The 20,891-nt window shown below is 42.7% G+C and overlaps 1 protein-coding gene across 1 annotated transcript in view; it reads left to right on the forward strand.

The window, feature by feature from the left end:
- Positions 1-3,035: 3,035 nt before the first annotated feature.
- The window catches only part of dmrt1 (doublesex and mab-3 related transcription factor 1), a 64,709-nt gene continuing 46,853 nt past the window's right edge, over positions 3,036-20,891 (forward strand). The window contains exons 1-3 of the mRNA XM_045706995.1: positions 3,036-3,216; positions 3,383-3,672; positions 5,474-5,654. Of these exons, the coding sequence (XP_045562951.1) occupies positions 3,171-3,216; positions 3,383-3,672; positions 5,474-5,654 (517 nt within the window). The 5' untranslated portion in view covers positions 3,036-3,170. The remainder of the gene's footprint in view (positions 3,217-3,382; positions 3,673-5,473; positions 5,655-20,891) is intronic.

Below are 20,891 nucleotides of genomic sequence, written 5' to 3' on the forward strand. Positions count from 1 at the left end.
CGTGGACGAATTCAGCCAGATCAATACAGGTTACTTCTGACGTGGATGAATTCAGCCAGATCAATACAGGTTCCTTCTGACGTGGATGAATTCAGCCAGATCAATACAGGTTTATTCTGACGTGGATGAATTCAGCCAGATCAATAAAGGTTTATTCTGACGTGGACGAATTCAGCCAGATCAATACAGGTTCCTTCTGACGTGGACGAATTCAGCCAGATCAATACAGGTTACTTCTGACGTGGATGAATTCAGCCAGATCAATACAGGTTACTTCTGACGTGGACGAATTCAGCCAGATCAATACAGGTTACTTCTGACGTGGACGAATTCAGCCAGATCAATACAGGTTACTTCTGACGTGGACGAATTCAGCCAGATCAATACAGGTTACTTCTGACGTGGACGAATTCAGCCAGATCAATACAGGTTACTTCTGACGTGGACGAATTCAGCCAGATCAATACAGGTTACTTCTGACGTGGACGAATTCAGCCAGATCAATACAGGTTACTCCTGACGTGGATGAATTCAGCCAGATCAATACAGGTTACTTCTGACGTGGACGAATTCAGCCAGATCAATACAGGTTCCTTCTGACGTGGACGAATTCAGCCAGATCAATACAGGTTCCTTCTGACGTGGACGAATTCAGCCAGATCAATACAGGTTCCTTCTGACGTGGATGAATTCAGCCAGATCAATACAGGTTACTTCTGACGTGGATGAATTCAGCCAGATCAATACAGGTTCCTTCTGACGTGGACGAATTCAGCCAGATCAATACAGGTTCCTTCTGACGTGGACGAATTCAGCCAGATCAATACAGGTTCCTTCTGACGTGGATGAATTCAGTCAGATCAATACAGGTTCCTTCTGACGTGGACGAATTCAGCCAGATCAATACAGGTTCCTTCTGACGTGGACGAATTCAGCCAGATCAATACAGGTTCCTTCTGACGTGGATGAATTCAGCCAGATCAATACAGGTTACTTCTGACGTGGATGAATTCAGCCAGATCAATACAGGTTCCTTCTGACGTGGACGAATTCAGCCAGATCAATACAGGTTCCTTCTGACGTGGACGAATTCAGCCAGATCAATACAGGTTCCTTCTGACGTGGACGAATTCAGCCAGATCAATACAGGTTCCTTCTGACGTGGACGAATTCAGCCAGATCAATACAGGTTCCTTCTGACGTGGACGAATTCAGCCAGATCAATACAGGTTCCTTCTGACGTGGATGAATTCAGCCAGATCAATACAGGTTACTTCTGACGTGGACGAATTCAGCCAGATCAATACAGGTTACTTCTGACGTGGACGAATTCAGCCAGATCAATACAGGTTCCTTCTGACGTGGACGAATTCAGCCAGATCAATACAGGTTCCTTCTGACGTGGACGAATTCAGCCAGATCAATACAGGTTCCTTCTGACGTGGATGAATTCAGCCAGATCAATACAGGTTCCTTCTGTTCTTCATCGACACAATTAACCAAAACAAGGCCGTTTCTAGATTGAATCCACTGTTTTCTCCACAGTCATTGATAGTACAAATGGATCTTCACAGTCATTGATAGTACAAATGGATCTCCACAGTCATTCATAGTACAAATGGATCTCCACAGTCATTGATAGTACAAATGGATCTCCACAGTCATTGATAGTACAAATGGATCTCCACAGTCATTGATAGTACAAATGGATCTCCACAGTCATTGATAGTACAAATGGATCTCCACAGTCATTGATAGTACAAATGGATCTTCACAGTCATTGATAGTACAAATGGATCTCCACAGTCATTGATAGTACAAATGGATCTCCACAGTCATTGATAGTACAAATGGATCTCCACAGTCATTGATAGTACAAATGGATCTCCACAGTCATTGATAGTACAAATGGAGCTTCACAGTCATTGATAGTACAAATGGATCTCCACAGTCATTGATAGTACAAATGGATCTCCACAGTCATTGATAGTACAAATGGATCTCCACAGTCATTGATAGTACAAATGGATCTCCACAGTCATTGATAGTACAAATGGATCTCCACAGTCATTGATAGTACAAATGGATCTTCACAGTCATTGATAGTACAAATGGATCTCCACAGTCATTGATAGTACAAATGGATCTTCACAGTCATTGATAGTACAAATGGATCTCCACAGTCATTGATAGTACAAATGGATCTCCACAGTCATTGATAGTACAAATGGATCTCCACAGTCATTGATAGTACAAATGGATCTTCACAGTCATTGATAGTACAAATGGATCTTCACAGTCATTGATAGTACAAATGGATCTCCACAGTCATTGATAGTACAAATGGATCTCCACAGTCATTGATAGTACAAATGGATCTCCACAGTCATTGATAGTACAAATGGATCTCCACAGTCATTGATAGTACAAATGGATCTCCACAGTCATTGATAGTACAAATGGATCTCCTAAATGAACCATGTCCAAAAAATGCAGTCCAACGAAAAATGCAAGAAATGCATTAGTCCACAGAGTCTCAAATGGAATATGCCCGAGCCCAGTGTGTTGACTGGGTACAATATACAACCAGACCCTAACCCGCTTTGGTGCGCTCTGCCCACTGTTTGTTTGCCAAATGTGCTAGACTGAATCACCCTGCTGAAAAATAACATTACTCCAATTGGAATAGTTGGAATAGTTGTAGTGTATTAAATGCAATGGGTGCGTGGCCCACAAACACTATGCACATGTTTGTACACTGTAGATTGGTGTCTATTGAGTAGCATTTAGATAATTTATATAATCAGATTTCAACCAAAACCCAGATATTAACCAAAATAAGATGCCAGAAAGAGGTCATAAAAAAACATATGTTAATCTGGTTGTGATCTGGTTAGATGTCCCGATCAAATTTCAACCAGAAAAATATGTCTTATGAAAAATACTGTCGTATGTCCACTGGGTAGCGTTCAGAGGGCTTCGCAAGGCCACATTTGATAGACCTGGGGCCCTGTTGCCTACATTAACTCTGAGCGAAAGCATTATGTTAAAACAACTTAGATCTTCATAGTACAATGCCAAGATTCATCTGGTCAGCGAGTGGGTAGAGGAGAGGAGGACCAGCCAGGACCGGGCTGGGTCGGCCTAACCATCATCCCCCACGGACCGGAATGTTAAGGTTGATCTGGGCCAAACCGTCCACGGTGACGTTGAACGGTGAGACTACACGTGGCACAGTAACCTTGTAAATTCTCAATCTTGCTTCAACTTCTCGCGACATTAAAAACTTCAATACTATAAACTCACCGTACTAGATGTCACTTGTGTCGCGAGAGAAGAGAGCCGTTGGTCACCGAGCATCAGTGTTGATTTTTTTTTGTAGCTGAAGATTTTCCTGCAGCCGGTCAGAAACCACTGTCACCATCATCATCATCACTAGCTACCACCACCTCAACAATGAGCGACGACGAGCAGACCAAACTGCTGGAGTGTGCCGGTGCCAGGTCCGCGTCGCCCGGGAAGAAACCCCCGCGGATGCCCAAGTGTTCCCGGTGCAGGAACCACGGCTACGTGTCGCCGCTGAAGGGACACAAGCGCTTCTGCAACTGGAGAGACTGTCAGTGCCAGAAATGCAAACTGATCGCCGAGCGGCAGAGAGTTATGGCGGCCCAGGTAGGGAAAATACTACAGTTTGCAATAGTGCATTGTGGAAAACACATTTAGCAGTGCATTGTATCTTTCGATTAAGCTATGCATTGTGTTTTTTTCCCCCAGTAAATGTAAATAATGCTGTTTTGCAATTATATGCATAAGTGGATTGTGCATTGTGCTGTGTGGACCTGGCTAACTTTAGCTAGTTAACGTTAGCAATACTTTATTAGCAATACTTTATTAGCTACAGTTTTGCTGCTGTGGTTTTCAAATAGTCTGTCAGATTTAATTTTCTTTTCGTCCTACAGTTGTTTGTTTGTGTTCCGTATTTACACAGTTTATCACAACAAAGGCATTTGTTTAGATACATGGATACATTGAATAGCTAGGTGGCTACAATCTGCTACAATGTGAATAAACCCCATCATGTCGGAGTTTCCCTCAGACAGACGGCTAAATGTGAAGATCAATACAGCCTGAAGCATGGATGGAATCCAGGTTAATGAAATACCACATTAGAATAGGGCCAAAATTGTACACTATCAATTTTGCTTTAAAGATATGCTGCTGTATGCATGCATTGTAATTTGTAAACTATAATTTTACTACTACAAGGCATTTTTATTTGGGTTACTTGTAGCTTACTAAAAACGTGTGAAAAAAGTGAAGGAAGTTAATGACGAACTCTCTGATGAGCAGAGACCAGGCTTTGTGGAATTCAGCTCCAATTGTCTAATTCGCCCAAGGTCAATACTTTAGTCAGATAGGCTACATGTAGAGTAGCCTAATCTGCTAGCAGTGGAAGAAGCTGAAGTCACTCCCTGTCTGTCAGAAAGCCTTCTTCAGGCTATATGATTGTGAGACAATAAAATGTTTATAAAGTTTGTAATGTCCAATTGATTCCAAGTTCACTGACATGCAGGAATTCCTATATTTTCATGTGTAGGGAGATTTGGTGGACAAAGATAGGAGGTAATATTAATTAAAAGCAAGATGTGGTCAAAGTAAACCCAAAGATATTCTCCACGTGCATTTTACATCAGGTCCAGGTGCAGGCTGGGTGTGGGAACTGGCCAATGAGGTCCAGGTGCAGGCTGGGTGTGGGAACTGGCCAATGAGGTCCAGGTGCAGGCTGGGTGTGGGAACTGGCCAATGAGGTCCAGGAGCAGGCTGGGTGTGGGAACTGGCCAATGAGGTCCAGGAGCAGGCTGGGTGTGGGAACTGGCCAATGAGGTCCAGGTGCAGGCTGGGTGTGGGAACTGGCCAATGAGGTCCAGGTGCAGGCTGGGTGTGGGAACTGGCCAATGAGGTCCAGGTGCAGGCTGGGTGTGGGAACTGGCCAATGAGGTCCAGGTGCAGGCTGGGTGTGGGAACTGGCCAATGAGGTCCAGGCTTAATCTGTCTGTCTGTCTGTCTGTCTGTCTGTCTGTCTGTCTGTCTGTCTGTCTGTCTGTCTGTCTGTCTGTCTGTCTGTCTGTCTGTCTGTCTGTCTGTCTGTCTACCCAGCTGTCTGTCTACCCAGCTGTCTGTCTGTGTCTACATTCCTGCTTGTATGTCTGTCATGTCTCTATCCTTCCTCAATACAGTAACTAACTGTGTGTGTGTGTGTGTGGTGGTCTTTCTCTCTCTGTGTGTGTGTGCCTCTTTCTCTCTCTCTCTCTCTCTCTCTCTGTGTGTGTGTGTGTGTGTGTGTGTGTGTGTGCGTGTGTGGTGCCTCTTTCTCTGTGTGTGTGTGTGTTCCTCTTTCTCTGTGTGTGTGTGTGTGTGCCTCTTTCTCTGTGTGTGTGTGTGTGTGTCCTCTTTCTCTGTGTGTGTGTGGCAGGTGGCTCTGCGACGGCAGCAGGCTCAGGAGGAGGAGATGGGGCTCTGTAGCCCAGCCACGCTGTCCAGTCAGGAGGTTGTTGTGAAGAATGAACCCACCGGAGACTGTCTGTCCTCAGTGTCTGGAGGACGATCCCCTACCTGTGGAAACACCTCTGCTGGTACCTCACCTTCTAATGCAGGTATATATACGACACACATTCAATCCATGTGCATCCACCCACGTCCAAACATATTAGAGTGTTAGTGATGTAAATTCACTGATGTAAATCTGGTCCCTATGTTTATAGATCAGTATAATACCATGACTACCACAACTAATATCATCTGGTCCCTATGTTTATAGATCAGTTGAACATATTCCAATCAAACACAGGGCATCAACTTTTTTAGCCACTAGTCCTTTGGACAGGAACTTTTTTAGCCACTAGTCCTTTGGACATGAACTTTTTTAGCCACTAGTCCTTTGGACATGAACTTTTTTAGCCACTAGTCCTTTGGACAGGAAGGACTGATTTGTTTACTTGTCTGAAAGCTCAAGTCAGTTATAATGGTCTGTGACACCAGGGGCCAAAATGGTGACTTCAGATTCTGTTGAATGATGCAAGGAACCACTTTACACAATACAATTATTGTTATCATTATTATTATTATCATTATCATTATTATCATTATTATTATTATCATTATTATTATCATTATCGTTATTATCATTATCGTTATTATCATTATTATCATTATTATTCGTATCATTATTATTAGTATCATTATTATTATTATCATCATTATTGTCATTATTATTATTATCATTATCATTATTATCATTATTATCATTATTATTATCATTAGTATTATTATTATCATTATTACTTCCATTCAGAGAATCAGATTTAAATGCAGGCTCCCCTCTGCCTATTGGCTTCTTTGCAGAGTCAAGCTTCTCTCAAAATAGAACACTTTCCCTTTAAGGCTCTCCTGAAGGATGGTTGATTACAACATTCCAATTACAACCAAATACTTTTTATGTCTTTATAAAATACTTTCCTACTTTAATGAATAAAGGATCAAATGGCTAAGGTTGGCTACCTCAAAGCAAGGTAACTAATAAACATGTTTGTCTGCCTGGTAAGGCTAAAATATTCAGGTTTCACTGGAGATCTATTGACATCATTGGTAGTTATTTGTGGTTTAAGCTATTCTAAGAATATTTGAATGTTGTCAGAATGACTTGGCCAATGTTGATTATAGGGGAATAACAGCTTTCCAACTGTGTCAGAAGGATTTGGCAGCTATTTTCATGGCTTTAGAGGCGCTTTCCAACAGGACTGTTCTGCCCTGGTTTATTAACACACCCATTCATTTGCGGTTCTTCACAATATGTTTTTTAGGACATCAGACATGACAATGATATCAATAGATCCTATTAGCCAAATAGTTAACTAGCGAGATAGTTAGCCAGGCTACGTGTTATGTTTTGAATTGGTTATCTAGCGAGATAGTTAGCCAGGTTACGTGTTATGTTTTGAATTGGTTATCTAGCGAGATAGTTAGCCAGGTTACGTGTTATGTTTTGAATTGGTTATCTAGCGAGATAGTTAGCCAGGCTACGTGTTATGTTTTGAATTGGTTATCTAGCGAGATAGTTAGCCAGGCTACGTGTTATGTTTTGAATTGGTTATCTAGCGAGATAGTTAGCCAGGCTACGTGTTATGTTTTGAATTGGTTATCTAGCGAGATAGTTAGCCAGGCTACGTGTTATGTTTTGAATTGGTTATCTAGCGAGATAGTTAGCCAGGCTACGTGTTATGTTTTGAATTGGTTATCTAGCGAGATAGTTAGCCAGGCTACGTGTTATGTTTTGAATTGGTTAACTAGCGAGATAGTTAGCCAGGCTACGTGTTATGTTTTGAATTGGTTATCTAGCGAGATAGTTAGCCAGGCTACGTGTTATGTTTTGAATTGGTTATCTAGCGAGATAGTTAGCCAGGCTACGTGTTATGTTTTGAATTGGTTATCTAGCGAGATAGTTAGCCAGGCTACGTGTTATGTTTTGAATTGGTTATCTAGCGAGATAGTTAGCCAGGCTACGTGTTATGTTTTGAATTGGTTATCTAGCGAGATAGTTAGCCAGGCTACGTGTTATGTTTTGAATTGGTTATCTAGCGAGATAGTTAGCCAGGCTACGTGTTATGTTTTGAATTGGTTAACTAGCGAGATAGTTAGCCAGGCTACGTGTTATGTTTTGAATTGGTTATCTAGCGAGATAGTTAGCCAGGCTACGTGTTATGTTTTGAATTGGTTATCTAGCGAGATAGTTAGCCAGGCTACGTGTTATGTTTTGAATTGGTTATCTAGTTAGTCTGCTGTCTATCATTATTTTACAGGCCAGGGATGGGCAACTATAATATCTGAACACATTATTTTACAGGCCAGGGATGGGCAACTATAATATCTGAACACATTATTTTACAGGCCAGGGATGGGCAACTTTAATATCTGAACACATTATTTTACAGGCCAGGGATGGGCAACTTTAATATCTGAACACATTATTTTACAGGCCAGGGATGGGCAACTTTAATATCTGAACACATTATTTTACAGGCCAGGGATGGGCAACTTTAATATCTGAACACATTATTTTACAGGCCAGGGATGGGCAACTTTAATATCTGAACACATTATTTTACAGGCCAGGGATGGGCAACTTTAATATCTGAACACATTATTTTACAGGCCAGGGATGGGCAACTATAATATCTGAACACATTATTTTACAGGCCAGGGATGGGCAACTATAAAATCTGAACACATTATGAGGGGCAGCAGTGGCTCGCGGGTCTGCGTACCCACATTCATAACCCACACATGCAGTCAGGCCCAGCCCTAGCCTTTTGGGGGCCCTAAACTACATCTGCAGTGGGTTATGAAGCCTTTTGGGGGCCCTAAACTACATCTTGAGAGCATAACATTTTAGCGGCCCCCATCTTGACGGCTGACAGAAATATTTTTGACATGGTGCATAGAGACAAATGTTGCAGTTTTAAAGCAAGTTTGCTCCAATTCTACACATTCTGCCATGCCGTTTTATTATGATATCTGAGTGAGAGTGACTAACAAAATCATTGTGGACCTACAGAAGAGGGAGCGGCCCACGGGCCCAATCACACATGCAGCTGATGCGCACACCATGACTTTTACAGGGTTTTCATAACCCTACGAACCCTGTTTGCCGACCAAAAATGTGCTATAACTGGGCAAATAACTCACTAACTAGCAAGGAACCATAACCCAACTTATCTACCCTTCATATAACCATAACCCAACAGATCTACCCTTCATATAACCATAACCCAATTTATCTACCCTTCATCTAACCATAACCCAACTTATCTACCCTTCATATAACCATAACCCAACTTATCTACCCTTCATCCAACCATAACCCAATTTATCTACCCTTCATATAACCATAACCCAACAGTTCTACCCTTCATCTAACCATAACCCAATTTATCTACCATTTATATAACCATAACCCAATTTATCTACCCTTCATCCAACCATAACCCAACTTATCTACCCTTTATATAACCATAACCCAACATATCTACCCTTCATATAACCCTAATCCAATTTATCTACCCTTCATATAATCATAACACAATTTATCTACCCTTTATATAACATAACCCAACTTATCTACCCTTTATATAACCATAACCCAACCCAACTTATCTACCCTTCATATAACCATAACCCAACTTAACTACCCTTCATATAACCATAACCCAATTTATCTACCCTTCATATAACCATAACCCAACTTATCTACCCTTCATATAACCCAACCCAACTTATCTACCCTTCATATAACCATAACCCAACTTAACTACCCTTCATATAACCATAACCCAATTTATCTACCCTTCATATAACCATAACCCAACTTATCTACCCTTCATATAACCATAACCCAACTTATCTACCCTTCATATAACCATAACCCAACTTAACTACCCTTCATATAACCATAACCCAATTTATCTACCCTTCATATAACCATAACCCAACTTATCTACCCTTCATATAACCATAACCCAACTTATCTACCCTTCATATAACCATAACCCAACTTAACTACCCTTCATATAACCATAACCCAATTTAACTACCCTTCATATAACCATAACCCAATTTATCTACCCTTCATATAACCATAACCCAACTTATCTACCATTCATATAACCATAACCCAACTTATCTACCCTTCATCTAACCATATCCCAAGTTATATACCCTTCATATAACCATAACCCAACCATAACCCAACTTATCTACCCTTCAAATAACCATAACCCAACTTATCTACCATTCATATAACCATAACCCAACAGATCTACCCTTCATCTAACCATAACCCAACCATAACCCAATTTATCTACCCTTCATCCAACCATAACCCAACTTATCTACCCTTCATCTAACCATAACCCAACCATAACCCAATTTCTCTACCCTTCATCCAACCATAACCCAACCATAACCCAACAGATCTACCCTTCATCTAACCATAACCCAACAGATCTACCCTTCATCTAACCATAACCCAACATATCTACCCTTCATATAACCATAACCCAACTTATCTACCCTTCATATAACCATATCCCAACTTATCTACCCTTCATATAACCATAACCCAACTTATCTACCATTCATATAACCATAACCCAACTTATCTACCCTTCATCTAACCATAACCTAACAGATCTACCCTTCATCTAACCATAACCCAACCATAACCCAACAGATCTACCCTTCATCCAACCATAACCCAACTTATCTATCCTTCATCTAACCATAACCCAACCATAACCCAATTACTCTACCCTTCATCCAACCATAACCCAACCATAACCCAACTTATCTACCCTTCATATAACCATAACCCAACAGATCTACCCTTCATATAACCATAACCCAATTTATCTACCCTTCATCTAACCATAACCCAACAGATCTACCCTTCATCTAAACATAACCCAACCATAACCCAACAGATCTACCCTTCATCTAACCATAACCCAACAGATCTACCCTTCATATAACCATAACCCAACCATAACCCAATTTATCTATCCTTCATCTAACCATAACCCAACCATAACCCAATTTATCTACCCTTCTTCCAACCATAACCCAACCATAACCCAACTTATCTACCCTTCATATAACCATAACCCAGCAGATCTACCCTTCATCTAACCATAACCCAACCATAACCCAACAGATCTACCCTTCATCTAACCATAACCCAACAGATCTACCCTTCATATAACCATAACCCAACCATAACCCAACAGATCTACCCTTCATCTAACCATAACCCAACAGATCTACCCTTCATCTAACCATAACCCAACAGATCTACCCTTCATATAACCATAACCCAACAGATCTACCCTTCATATAACCATAACCCAACAGATCTACCCTTCATATAACCATAACCCAACAGATCTACCCTTCATCTAACCATAACCCAACAGATCTACCCTTCATCTAACCATAACCCAACCATAACCCAACAGATCTACCCTTCATCTAACCATAACCCAACCATAACCCAACAGATCTACCCTTCATATAACCATAACCCAACCGATCTACCCTTCATATAACCATAACCCAACCATAACCCAACAGATCTACCCTTCATCTAACCATAACCCAACAGATCTACCCTTCATATAACCATAACCCAACCGATCTACCCTTCATATAACCATAACCCAACCATAACCCAACAGATCTACCCTTCATATAACCATAACCCAACAGATCTACCCTTCATATAACCATAACCCAACCATAACCCAACCGATCTACCCTTCATATAACCATAACCCAACCATAACCCAACCGATCTACCCTTCATATAACCATAACCCAACCATAACCCAACAGATCTACCCTTCATATAACCATAACCCAACCATAACCCAACCGATCTACCCTTCATATAACCATAACCCAACCATAACCCAACAGATCTACCCTTCATATAACCATAACCCAACCATAACCCAACAGATCTACCCTTCATATAACCATAACCCAACAGATCTACCCTTCATATAACCATAACCCAACCATAACCCAACAGATCTACCCTTCATCTAACCATAACCCAACCATAACCCAACAGATCTACCCTTCATATAACCATAACCCAACCATAACCCAACAGATCTACCCTTCATATAACCATAACCCAACAGATCTACCCTTCATATAACCATAACCCAACCATAACCCAACCGATCTACCCTTCATATAACCATAACCCAACCATAACCCAACAGATCTACCCTTCATATAACCATAACCCAACCATAACCCAACAGATCTACCCTTCATATAACCATAACCCAACAGATCTACCCTTCATATAACCATAACCCAACCATAACCCAACAGATCTACCCTTCATCTAACCATAACCCAACCATAACCCAACAGATCTACCCTTCATCTAACCATAACCCAACCATAACCCAACAGATCTACCCTTCATCTAACCATAACCCAACCATAACCCAACAGATCTACCCTTCATCTAACCATAACCCAACCATAACCCAACAGATCTACCCTTCATATAACCATAACCCAACCGATCTACCCTTCATATAACCATAACCCAACCATAACCCAACAGATTTACCCTTCATCTAACCATAACCCAACCATAACCCAACAGATCTACCCTTCATCCAACCATAACCCAACTTATCTATCCTTCATCTAACCATAACCCAACCATAACCCAATTACTCTACCCTTCATCCAACCATAACCCAACCATAACCCAACTTATCTACCCTTCATATAACCATAACCCAACCATAACCCAACAGATCTACCCTTCATCTAACCATAACCCAACCATAACCCAACAGATCTACCCTTCATATAACCATAACCCAACCATAACCCAACAGATCTACCCTTCATATAACCATAACCCAACCGATCTACCCTTCATATAACCATAACCCAACCATAACCCAACAGATCTACCCTTCATATAACCATAACCCAACCGATCTACCCTTCATATAACCATAACCCAACCATAACCCAACAGATCTACCCTTCATATAACCATAACCCAACAGATCTACCCTTCATATAACCATAACCCAACCATAACCCAACAGATCTACCCTTCATATAACCATAACCCAACAGATCTACCCTTCATATAACCATAACCCAACCATAACCCAACAGATCTACCCTTCATATAACCATAACCCAACCATAACCCAACAGATCTACCCTTCATATAACCATAACCCAACCATAACCCAACAGATCTACCCTTCATATAACCATAACCCAACCATAACCCAGCAGATCTACCCTTCATATAACCATAACCCAACCATAACCCAACAGATCTACCCTTCATGTCAGCAGGTGATCAGACACCTGGTTCTGAATTCCACTATTTGACTCAATATTTTGGTTTCTTTCTCTTTCTTACATGGTGTTCTGTATAAACTGAAGGACTCCCCCTGGAAGAACTAGGGTTAGGGGTTAGTGTGTATCTAGGGTTAGGGGTTAGTGTGTATATCTAGGGTTAGGGTTAGTGTGTACCTAGGGTTAGGGGTTAGTGTGTATCTAGGGTTAGTGTGTATCTAGGGTTAGGGGTTAGTGTGTATCTAGGGTTAGGGGTTAGTGTGTATCTAGGGTTAGGGGTTAGTGTGTATCTAGGGTTAGGGTTAGTGTGTACCTAGGGTTAGGGGTTAGTGTGTATCTAGGGTTAGGGGTTAGTGTGTATCTAGGGTTAGGGTTAGTGTGTATCTAGGGTTAGGGGTTAGTGTGTATCTAGGGTTAGGGGTTAGTGTGTATCTAGGGTTAGGGGTTAGTGTGTATCTAGGGTTAGGGTTAGTGTGTATCTAGGGTTAGGGTTAGTGTGTATCTAGGTTAGGTTGTGTCGGTTAGGTTGTGTATCTAGGTTAGGGGTTAGTGTGTATCTAGGGTTAGGGGTTAGTGTGTATCTAGGGTTAGGTGTGTATCTAGGGTTAGGGTTAGTGTATCTAGGGTTAGGGGTTAGTGTGTATCTAGGGTTAGGGTTAGTGTGTATCTAGGGTTGGGGTTAGTGTGACCCAGGTTAGGGTAGTGTGTATCTAGGGTTAGGGGTTAGTGTTATCTAGGGTTAGGGGTTAGTGTGTATCTAGGGTTAGTGTGTATCTAGGGTTAGGGTTAGTGTGTATCTAGGGTTAGGGTTAGTGTGTACCTAGGGTTAGGGGTTAGTGTATCTAGGGTTAGGTGTGTATCTAGGGTTAGGGTTAGTGTGTATCTAGGGTTAGGGTTAGTGTGTATCTAGGGTTAGGGGTTAGTGTGTATCTAGGGTTAGGGGTTAGTGTGTATCTAGGGTTAGGGGTTAGTGTGTATCTAGGGTTAGGGGTTAGTGTGTATCTAGGGTTAGTGTGTATCTAGGGTTAGTGTGTATCTAGGGTTGGGTTAGTGTATCTAGGTTAGTGTGTATCTAGGGTTAGGGGTTAGTGTGTATCTAGGGTTAGGGTTAGTGTGTATCTAGGGTTAGGGGTTAGTGTGTATCTAGGGTTAGGGGTTAGTGTGTATCTAGGGTTAGGGTTAGTGTGTATCTAGGGTTAGGGGTTAGTGTGTATCTAGGGTTAGGGTTAGTGTGTATCTAGGGTTAGGGGTTAGTGTGTATCTAGGGTTGTTGGTAGGTTAGTGTGTATCTAGGGTTAGGGGTTAGTGTGTATCTAGGGTTAGGGGTTAGTGTGTATCTAGGGTTAGGGGTTAGTGTATCTAGGGTTAGGGGTTAGTGTGTATCTAGGGTTAGGGGTTAGTGTGTATCTAGGGTTAGGGGTTAGTGTGTATCTAGGGTTAGGGTTAGTGTGTATCTAGGGTTAGGGGTTAGTGTGTATCTAGGGTTAGGGGTTAGTGTGTATCTAGGGTTAGGGGTTAGTGTGTATCTAGGGTTAGGGTTAGTGTGTATCTAGGGTTAGGGGTTAGTGTGTATCTAGGGTTAGGGGTTAGTGTGTATCTAGGGTTAGGGGTTAGTGTGTATCTAGGGTTAGGGGTTAGTGTGTATCTAGGGTTAGGGTTAGTGTGTATCTAGGGTTAGGGGTTAGTGTGTATCTAGGGTTGGGGGTTAGTGTGTATCTAGGGTTAGGGGTTAGTGTGTATCTAGGGTTAGGGGTTAGTGTGTATCTAGGGTTAGGGGTTAGTGTGTATCTAGGGTTAGGGGTTAGTGTGTATCTAGGGTTAGGGGTTAGTGTGTATCTAGGGTTAGGGGTTAGTGTGTATCTAGGGTTAGGGTTAGTGTGTATCTAGGGTTAGGGGTTAGTGTGTATCTAGGGTTAGGGGTTAGTGTGTATCTAGGGTTGGGGTTAGTGTGTATCTAGGGTTAGGTTAGTGTGTATCTAGGGTTAGGGGTTAGTGTGTATCTAGGGTTAGGGGTTAGTGTGTATCTAGGGTTAGGGGTTAGTGTGTATCTAGGGTTAGGGGTTAGTGTGTATCTAGGGTTAGGGGTTAGTGTGTATCTAGGGTTAGGGGTTAGTGTGTATCTAGGGTTAGGGGTTAGTGTGTATCTAGGGTTAGGGGTTAGTGTGTATCTAGGGTTAGGGGTTAGTGTGTATCTAGGTGGTTAGTGTGTATCTAGGGTTAGGTGTGTATCTAGGTTAGGTGTGTATCTAGGGTTAGGTTAGTGTGTATCTAGGGTTAGGGTTAGTGTGTATCTAGGGTTAGGGTTAGTGTGTATCTAGGGTTAGGGGTTAGTGTGTATCTAGGGTTAGGGGTTAGTGTGTATCTAGGTAGTGGGTTAGTGTGTATCTAGGGTTAGGGTTAGTGTGTATCTAGGGTTAGTGTGTATCTAGGGTTAGGGTTAGTGTGTATCTAGGGTTAGGGGTTAGTGTGTATCTAGGGTTAGGGGTTAGTGTGTATCTAGGGTTAGGGGTTAGTGTGTATCTAGGGTTAGGGTTAGTGTGTATCTAGGGTTAGTGTGTATCTAGGGTTAGGGGTTAGTGTGTATCTAGGGTTAGGGGTTAGTGTGTATCTAGGGTTAGGGTTAGTGTGTATCTAGGGTTAGGGGTTAGTGTGTATCTAGGGTTGGGGGTTAGTGTGTATCTAGGGTTAGGGGTTAGTGTGTATCTAGGGTTAGGGGTTAGTGTGTATCTAGGGTTAGGGGTTAGTGTGTATCTAGGGTTAGGGGTTAGTGTGTATCTAGGGTTAGGGGTTAGTGTGTATCTAGGGTTAGGGGTTAGTGTGTATCTAGGGTTAGGGGTTAGTGTGTATCTAGGGTTAGGGTTAGTGTGTATCTAGGTTAGGTGGTTAGTGTGTATCTAGGGTTAGGGGTTAGTGTGTATCTAGGGTTAGGGGTTAGTGTGTATCTAGGGTTAGGGGTTAGTGTGTATCTAGGGTTAGGGTTAGTGTGTATCTAGGGTTAGGTGTGTATCTAGGGTTAGTGTGTATCTAGGGTTAGGGGTTAGTGTGTATCTAGGGTTAGGGGTTAGTGTGTATCTAGGGTTAGGGGTTAGTGTGTATCTAGGGTTAGGGGTTAGTGTGTATCTAGGGTTAGGGGTTAGTGTGTATCTAGGGTTAGGTTAGTGTATCTAGGGTTAGGGGTTAGTGTGTATCTAGGGTTAGGGGTTAGTGTGTATCTAGGGTTAGGGGTTAGTGTGTATCTAGGGTTAGGGGTTAGTGTGTATCTAGGGTTAGGGGTTAGTGTGTATCTAGGGTTAGGGGTTAGTGTGTATCTAGGGTTAGGGGTTAGTGTGTATCTAGGGTTAGGGGTTAGTGTGTATCTAGGGTTAGGGGTTAGTGTGTATCTAGGGTTAGGGGTTAGTGTGTATCTAGGGTTAGGGGTTAGTGTGTATCTAGGGTTAGGGGTTAGTGTGTATCTAGGGTTAGGGGTTAGTGTGTATCTAGGGTTAGGGTGTTTCTAGGGTTAGTGTGTATCTAGGGTTAGGGGTTAGTGTGTATCTAGGGTTGGGGTTAGTGTGTATCTAGGGTTAGGGTTAGTGTGTATCTAGGGTTAGGGGTTAGTGTGTATCTAGGGTTAGGGGTTAGTGTGTATCTAGGGTTAGGGGTTAGTGTGTATCTAGGGTTAGGGGTTAGTGTGTATCTAGGGTTAGGGGTTAGTGTGTATCTAGGGTTAGGGGTTAGTGTGTATCTAGGGTTAGGGTTAGTGTGTATCTAGGGTTGGGGGTTAGTGTGTATCTAGGGTTAGGGGTTAGTGTGTATCTAGGGTTAGGGGTTAGTGTGTATCTAGGGTTAGGGGTTAGTGTGTATCTAGGGTTAGGGGTTAGTGTGTATCTAGGGTTAGGGGTTAGTGTGTATCTAGGTGGTTAGTGTGTATCTAGGGTTAGGGGTTAGTGTGTATCTAGGGTTAGGGGTTAGTGTGTATCTAGGGTTAGGGTTAGTGTGTATCTAGGGTTAGGGGTTAGTGTGTATCTAGGGTTAGGGGTTAGTGTGTATCTAGGGTTAGGGGTTAGTGTGTATCTAGGGTTAGGGTTAGGTTCAGGTTGGTTAGTGTGTATCTAGGGTTAGGGGTTAGTGTGTATCTAGGGTTAGGGTTAGTGTGTATCTAGGGTTAGGGGTTAGTGTGTATCTAGGGTTAGGGGTTAGTGTGTATCTAGGGTTAGGGGTTAGTGTGTATCTAGGGTTAGGGGTTAGTGTGTATCTAGGGTTAGGGTTAGTGTGTATCTAGGGTTAGGGGTTAGTGTGTATCTAGGGTTAGGGGTTAGTGTGTATCTAGGGTTAGGGGTTAGTGTGTATCTAGGGTTAGTGTGTATCTAGGGTTAGGGTTAGTGTGTATCTAGGGTTAGGGGTTAGTGTGTATCTAGGGTTAGGGGTTAGTGTGTATCTAGGGTTAGGGTTAGTGTGTATCTAGGGTTAGGGGTTAGTGTGTATCTAGGGTTGGGGTTAGTGTGTATCTAGGTGGTTAGTGTGTATCTAGGGTTAGGGGTTAGTGTGTATCTAGGGTTAGGGGTTAGTGTGTATCTAGGGTTAGGGGTTAGTGTGTATCTAGGGTTAGGGGTTAGTGTGTATCTAGGGTTAGGGGTTAGTGTGTATCTAGGGTTAGGGGTTAGTGTGTATCTAGGGTTAGGGGTTAGTGTGTATCTAGGGTTAGGGGTTAGTGTGTATCTAGGGTTAGGGGTTAGTGTGTATCTAGGGTTAGGGGTTAGTGTGTATCTAGGGTTAGGGGTTAGTGTGTATCTAGGGTTAGGGGTTAGTGTGTATCTAGGGTTAGGGGTTAGTGTGTATCTAGGGTTAGGGGTTAGTGTGTATCTAGGGTTAGGGTTTGTGTATCTAGGGTTAGGGGTTAGTGTGTATCTAGGGTTAGGGGTTAGTGTGTATCTAGGGTTAGGGGTTAGTGTGTATCTAGGGTTAGTGTGTATCTAGGGTTAGGGGTTAGTGTGTATCTAGGGTTAGGGGTTAGTGTGTATCTAGGGTTAGGGGTTAGTGTGTATCTAGGGTTAGGGGTTAGTGTGTATCTAGGGTTAGGGGTTAGTGTGTATCTAGGGTTAGGGGTTAGTGTGTATCTAGGGTTAGGGGTTAGTGTGTATCTAGGGTTAGGGGTTAGTGTGTATCTAGGGTTAGTGTGTATCTAGGGTTAGGGGTTAGTGTGTATCTAGGGTTAGGGGTTAGTGTGTATCTAGGGTTAGGGGTTAGTGTGTATCTAGGGTTAGGGTTAGTGTGTATCTAGGGTTAGGGGTTAGTGTGTATCTAGGGTTGGGGTTAGTGTGTATCTAGGGTTAGGGGTTAGTGTGTATCTAGGGTTAGGGGTTAGTGTGTATCTAGGGTTAGGGGTTAGTGTGTATCTAGGGTTAGGGGTTAGTGTGTATCTAGGGTTAGGGGTTAGTGTGTATCTAGGGTTAGGGGTTAGTGTGTATCTAGGGTTAGGGTTAGTGTGTATCTAGGGTTAGGGGTTAGTGTGTATCTAGGGTTAGGGGTTAGTGTGTATCTAGGGTTAGGGGTTAGTGTGTATCTAGGGTTAGGGGTTAGTGTGTATCTAGGGTTAGGGGTTAGTGTGTATCTAGGGTTGGGGTTAGTGTGTATCTAGGGTTAGGGGTTAGTGTGTATCTAGGGTTGGGGTTAGTGTGTATCTAGGGTTAGGGGTTAGTGTGTATCTAGGGTTAGGGGTTAGTGTGTATCTAGGGTTAGGGGTTAGTGTGTATCTAGGGTTAGGGGTTAGTGTGTATCTAGGGTTAGGGGTTAGTGTGTATCTAGGGTTAGGGGTTAGTGTGTATCTAGGGTTAGGGGTTAGTGTGTATCTAGGGTTAGGGGTTAGTGTGTATCTAGGGTTAGGGGTTAGTGTGTATCTAGGGTTAGGGGTTAGTGTGTATCTAGGGTTAGGGGTTAGTGTGTATCTAGGGTTAGGGGTTAGTGTGTATCTAGGGTTAGGGGTTAGTGTGTATCTAGGGTTAGGGGTTAGTGTGTATCTAGGGTTAGGGGTTAGTGTGTATCTAGGGTTAGGGGTTAGTGTGTATCTAGGGTTAGGGGTTAGTGTGTATCTAGGGTTGGGGTTAGTGTGTATCTAGGGTTAGGGGTTGTGTATCTAGGGTTAGGGGTTAGTGTGTATCTAGGGTTAGGGGTTAGTGTGTATCTAGGGTTAGGGGTTAGTGTGTATCTAGGGTTAGGGTTAGTGTGTATCTAGGGTTAGGGGTTAGTGTGTATCTAGGGTTAGGGGTTAGTGTGTATCTAGGGTTAGGGGTTAGTGTGTATCTAGGGTTAGTTGTGTATCTAGGGTTAGGGGTTAGTGTGTATCTAGGGTTAGGGTTAGTGTGTATCTAGGGTTAGGTTAGTGTATCTAGGGTTAGGGTTGTGTATCTAGGGTTAGGGGTTAGTGTGTATCTAGGGTTAGGGTTAGTGTGTATCTAGGGTTAGGGGTTAGTGTGTATCTAGGGTTAGGGGTTAGTGTGTATCTAGGGTTAGGGGTTAGTGTGTATCTAGGGTTAGGGGTTAGTGTGTATCTAGGGTTAGGGGTTAGTGTGTATCTAGGGTTAGGGGTTAGTGTGTATCTAGGGTTAGGGGTTAGTGTGTATCTAGGGTTAGGGGTTAGTGTGTATCTAGGGTTAGGGTTAGTGTGTATCTAGGGTTAGGGGTTAGTGTGTATCTAGGGTTAGGGGTTAGTGTGTATCTAGGGTTAGGGGTTAGTGTGTATCTAGGGTTAGGGGTTAGTGTGTATCTAGGGTTAGGGGTTAGTGTGTATCTAGGGTTAGGGGTTAGTGTGTATCTAGGGTTAGGGGTTAGTGTGTATCTAGGGGTTAGTGTGTATCTAGGGTTGGGGTTAGTGTGTATCTAGGGTTAGGGGTTAGTGTGTATCTAGGGTTAGGTTGGTGTGTATCTAGGGTTGGGGTTAGTGTGTATCTAGGGTTAGGGGTTAGTGTGTATCTAGGGTTAGGGGTTAGTGTGTATCTAGGGTTAGGGGTTAGTGTGTATCTAGGGTTAGGGGTTAGTGTGTATCTAGGGTTAGGGGTTAGTGTGTATCTAGGGTTAGGGTTAGTGTGTATCTAGGGTTAGGGGTTAGTGTGTATCTAGGGTTGGGGTTAGTGTGTATCTAGGGTTAGGGGTTAGTGTGTATCTAGGGTTAGGGGTTAGTGTGTATCTAGGGTTAGGGGTTAGTGTGTATCTAGGGTTAGGGGTTAGTGTGTATCTAGGGTTGGGGTTAGTGTGTATCTAGGGTTAGGGGTTAGTGTGTATCTAGGGTTAGGGGTTAGTGTGTATCTAGGGTTAGGGGTTAGTGTGTATCTAGGGTTAGGGGTTAGTGTGTATCTAGGGTTAGGGGTTAGTGTGTATCTAGGGTTAGGGTTAGTGTGTATCTAGGGTTAGGGGTTAGTGTGTATCTAGGGTTAGGGGTTAGTGTGTATCTAGGGTTAGGGTTAGTGTGTATCTAGGGTTAGGGGTTAGTGTGTATCTAGGGTTAGGGGTTAGTGTGTATCTAGGGTTAGGGGTTAGTGTGTATCTAGGGTTAGGGGTTAGTGTGTATCTAGGGTTAGGGGTTAGTGTGTATCTAGGGTTAGGGTTAGTGTGTATCTAGGGTTAGGGGTTAGTGTGTATCTAGGGTTAGGGGTTAGTGTGTATCTAGGGTTAGGGTTAGTGTGTATCTAGGGTTAGGGGTTAGTGTGTATCTAGGGTTAGGGGTTAGTGTGTATCTAGGGTTAGGGGTTAGTGTGTATCTAGGGTTAGGGGTTAGTGTGTATCTAGGGTTAGGGGTTAGTGTGTATCTAGGGTTAGGGGTTAGTGTGTATCTAGGGTTAGGGGTTAGTGTGTATCTAGGGTTAGGGGTTAGTGTGTATCTAGGGTTAGGGGTTAGTGTGTATCTAGGGTTAGTGTGTATCTAGGGTTAGGGGTTAGTGTGTATCTAGGGTTAG

The sequence above is a fragment of the Salmo salar genome, chromosome ssa24 (assembly GCF_905237065.1).
Source record: "Salmo salar chromosome ssa24, Ssal_v3.1, whole genome shotgun sequence".
NCBI lineage: Eukaryota > Metazoa > Chordata > Actinopteri > Salmoniformes > Salmonidae > Salmo > Salmo salar.